General features: G+C 42.4%; 1 protein-coding gene across 2 annotated transcripts in view; it reads left to right on the forward strand.

Annotated features, from left to right (window-relative positions):
• Window positions 1-4370, forward strand: part of galns (galactosamine (N-acetyl)-6-sulfatase) — a 23176-nt gene that overhangs the window by 4129 nt on the left and 14677 nt on the right. For both annotated transcript variants that reach the window (XM_032527609.1, XM_032527683.1), the window contains exons 5-9: window positions 1200-1343; window positions 2106-2172; window positions 2850-2977; window positions 3118-3257; window positions 3415-3518. In XM_032527609.1, the coding sequence (XP_032383500.1) occupies window positions 1200-1343; window positions 2106-2172; window positions 2850-2977; window positions 3118-3257; window positions 3415-3518 (583 nt within the window). The remainder of the gene's footprint in view (window positions 1-1199; window positions 1344-2105; window positions 2173-2849; window positions 2978-3117; window positions 3258-3414; window positions 3519-4370) is intronic.

A 4370-nucleotide genomic window follows, 5' to 3' on the forward strand; every position in this document is an offset into this window, starting at 1 on the left:
AAACACAAAATTGTTTGGGTGACCCCAAACTTTTGAACGGTAGTGTGTGTATATATATGTATACACACACACTACCGTTCAAAATCCGTCCACAACACTTTTTTCTTTTGCCCATCTTAATCTTTTTCTTTTATTGGCCAGTCTCAGATATGGCTTTTTCTTTGCCACTCTGCTGAAGCCCAGAATCCCGCAGCCGCCTCTTCACTGTAGATGTTGAACACTGGTGTTTTGCGGGTACTATTTAATGAAGATGCCAGTTGGGGACCTGTGAGGCGTCTGTTTTCAAACTAGAGACTCTAATGTATATCTTTGCTCAGTTGTGCAACGCGGCTTCCATTCTTTTTCTACTCTGGTTAGAGACTGTTTGTGCTGTCCTCTGAAGGGAGTAGTACACACCGTTGAAGAAATCTTCAATCTTAGCAATGTCTCGCATGGAATAGCTTCATTTCTAAGGACAAAGATAGACTGTCGAGTTCAGATGGAAAGTTCTCTTTTGGCCATTTTGAGCATTTAATTGACCCACAAATGTGATGCTCCAGAAACTAATCTGCTCAAAGGAAGGTCAGTTTTGTAGCTTCTGTAAAGACAAACTGTTTTCAGATGTGAACATGATTGCACAAGGGTTTTCTAATCATCAATTAGCTTCTGAGCCAATGAGCAAACACATGGTACCATTAGAACACTGGAGTGGATAGTTGTGGAAATGGGCCTATACACCTATGTAGATATTGCACCAAAAACTAGACATTTGCAGCGCTAGAATAGTCATTTACACATTAGCAATGTATAGAGTGTATTTCTTCAAAGTTAAGACTAGTTTAAAGTTATCTTCATTGATAAGTACAGTTGCTTCAAAAATCAAGGGACATTTTCAATGTGACCCCAAACTTTTGAACGGTAGTATATATATATGTGTGTGTGTATATATATATATACATGTACGTATGACTACTTTTTAAAAAATAGCTTCACAAAAGTTGATATATATGTTTAAATACTAAAGTAAGTGGAAACCAAGGAGAGCCTAAAGGTAGCAACTGCAAACAAACATGAATATAAGGATGTTTTGCTTTAGAAAATGGTGTATAGCAGCACAAGTATATGCAATTTGTATTAAAGGTCTAAATTTAAACATGCAGAATGATGCTTCAGTCACATTGATCTTACAGCGTGTGAGTGCACTTTGTTTATCACTACAGGCATCTGGGCCACAGGCCGCAGTACCTGCCTCTGGAGAAGGGTTTTGATGAATGGTTTGGTGCACCCGACTGCCACTTTGGCCCTTACAACAGCAGCATCCGACCCAACATCCCTGTCTACAACAACTCTGAGATGCTTGGCAGGTTGTCTCACACACAAGCACTCAGATATACATAATAGCAGACAGAAACAGAGGCTGAAAATCTATAAAAATCTCCATTCCCATGTGACTCAGTGGAATAGTTTGGCTGGCTGCTCCTCTGGCTGAGTTGAGTTTGTCCCCTTCTCTCCCTTCACTGTACCAGCTGTGCTTGTGTATTTCATTTTCCGCCCATTTGTTTTCCCCAAAACAGCCATATGTGTATTCAGGGTCATTGGAACTGGCAGCCGGGCGTGTTTTTCGCTTAGCCGTGGGTTTAATCAGCGCTGCATACCTGAGCCATGGACAGACATACACACACATATAGACACATATACACAGCGATACACACACGTCCTCAAGAGACGGCAGGTTGCGTTGGCTGTGTGTGAGGACACCTGGAGGAAGTGAAGCGTAAGAAAGAGAGATGCCTGTCACCGCTTCTTTGCTTGCTGAGCCACGCTTCAGCAACACCTCATAACAGTTCCCTCTGCTCAGCTCTGCTGAGACTTCCAAGATATTTTTTTTGCCTAAATCTCCTGCAAAAAACAGTACGCAAGAGGGAAATTTGCTTCTGTTGTCTTAATGATATTGTCTACAGTAGTGTTGGTCAATTTAGAGAGAGATTGAAAGCCCTGACAATACAATCAGGTCATTTAATGCTGTTAAGCAGAGGAGAAATGACATGGTGTGGAGTCAGCAGGCATGAAGATAGCTGACTTATAATGATTTCTTTATTGAATCATGTCAATCTACCTGTTTCCAGATACTATGAGGAGTTTAAGATAGACAGGAAGTCTGGAGAGTCCAACCTCACTCAAATGTACTTGCTGGTAAGTTTAGGCTCACCTGCCCTTTCTAAGGCTGTCTTTATCTCAGATGATACCACCCTTTCAGTAGACTAGAGTATGCTAAGTACACCCAATATGTGTTTCACAGTTTCCTTTGTCAATTAATTATTAGAATAGAATATTATAGGTCACTAAATCATAAAAGCACAACAACCTACATACATCATCTATTTAGCAAGTTAAAAGCACAATTAAAGCCTGATTTTGGCCTTTGATCATTACCATGCTTTTTACCAGCATAAGTGGATTGTCGACTTTTGCACACACTCGTCTTGATTATCTCTGCTGCCTACGTCAGTCCCTCCCATTCAATCCCTAAAGGGTTTAAAAGCTGCATGCAGAGACACACTGCATGCTTGAGAAGTGTACCTTGTCATCACAAGAAGATGGATCTGTCAAGAATTAGCTTTCTAAAGCTCATACTAGCATGTCTTATGGAACAAGACTGGTTTCAGTTGCACTGTTATTAATGTGTCCGATTGTTTGGGAAATGAAGCAAAGACAAAACATGTTGAGAATGAGTGTGTTGAATGCAAGTGAGAAAGGGGATATTTACTTTATACTGCCGGACAATAGCTCTGTGAATCAGGCTACAGTAAGTCATTCAACATTTGCACTGACAGTGTTGTAACACACTCTCACACCTCCCACCTCTACAGGAAGGTCTTGACTTCATACTTCGTCAGACTGAGGACCAACGGCCCTTCTTCCTCTACTGGGCAGCCGACGCCACTCACGCCCCTGTCTATGCCTCCAAACGCTTCCTAGGGAAGAGCCAACGTGGCCGGTACATTATGCCCTACCTTACTGACTCTTTACTATTATATATTATTATTACTCTATTATTGTCCAGCAGATGCACAAGGCTATAACTTAATGTATGTATCATGGGGAGTGATACAAGCTGAGATTGTGTGTGTTCTGTAGGTATGGTGATGCAGTGATGGAGCTAGACTACAGCGTCGGTCAGATCTTGTCATTGCTGCGGAATCTGGCCATTGAAAATAATACCTTTGTCTTCTTCACTTCAGACAACGGAGCTGCTCTGGTGTCTGGCCCAAATGAAAGTAGGAACTAAACTCAAACACACACACACACACACACACACACACACACACACAACAATTCTTTCTTAGTAAAACCAAGTGGGTGGCTTTTTGTTCAAGTATGTCTGTTTGATTTGATACATGATTACATGTGTTTTTTGTGGTTCTGATTCCTCAGGCGGGAGCAACGGGCCATTCCTCTGCGGAAAGCAGACAACATTTGAAGGGGGCATGAGGGAGCCTGCCATTGCCTGGTGGCCTGGGCACATTGAAGGAGGCACGGTGAGAATAACCCCGTGATTTAAAGCTTTTACCAAATAAAGCCAATACGATCATTCACTTAATCCCTACCATCTTCTCTAGAGACTAGACTAGATTTTGATTTAGAATTTATTTTTTTCAGTTTTTCCTCTAGCATTGTTGCCGGTCCTCAATGTTCTGCCTATCAACAGGTACCAAGAGCTGAAATGTTCTCTGTAAAGCTGCAGTCACAGGACTGTAAAGCAAGATTGAGAGTAAAGGAATATTTATTTCACTAATCCTCTCTTTTGAATTATTGTGGCTTTTTGTTTCATTTGTGTACAGTTTAGCACTTTACATGCACAACCTACTGGTGCTGCAACCAATTAATCTTCACTATGTTCAACTTCTATGGAGTGATTGAGCTCCAGAAACAGTAAAGATAAACTGCGTGATTGCGGCCGCAAAGCGTGTAGGGGCTTTTTTTCCACTGTTTCTTCAAATATTTTTTGGCTGGAATTAAATTCCCCAAACTCTCTCTTTCCTCTCTCCCCCTACCAAATTTAACCCCCCACCCACACCGTGATCCTCTAAGCCTGTGCGTTCTGCAAATGACTTTTAATTGTATTAGGGGCAGCTGTGACACGGGGCTGTGACGCAGAGGGATTTGGTGGAGGAGCGAGCGGAGGCTGCAGTCTGCAGTAAGCCTTGCCCCTGGCTCATCTCACAGGGGTGTGCTGGGGCCTGATAGTACAGCAGAGTAGCGAGGGAGAGGGGGATTGGGAGCGTCTTAAGCGGCTAATCTGTTTGTGTGTTTGCTGAGGTTGGATTGAGCCGTAATGAGGACTTCAGTATCTGAATATGCCAGGCGCTCAGGATAAAGAAACGGGGGGG

This window comes from Etheostoma spectabile, chromosome 1, assembly GCF_008692095.1.
Source record: "Etheostoma spectabile isolate EspeVRDwgs_2016 chromosome 1, UIUC_Espe_1.0, whole genome shotgun sequence".
Classification (NCBI taxonomy): domain Eukaryota; kingdom Metazoa; phylum Chordata; class Actinopteri; order Perciformes; family Percidae; genus Etheostoma; species Etheostoma spectabile.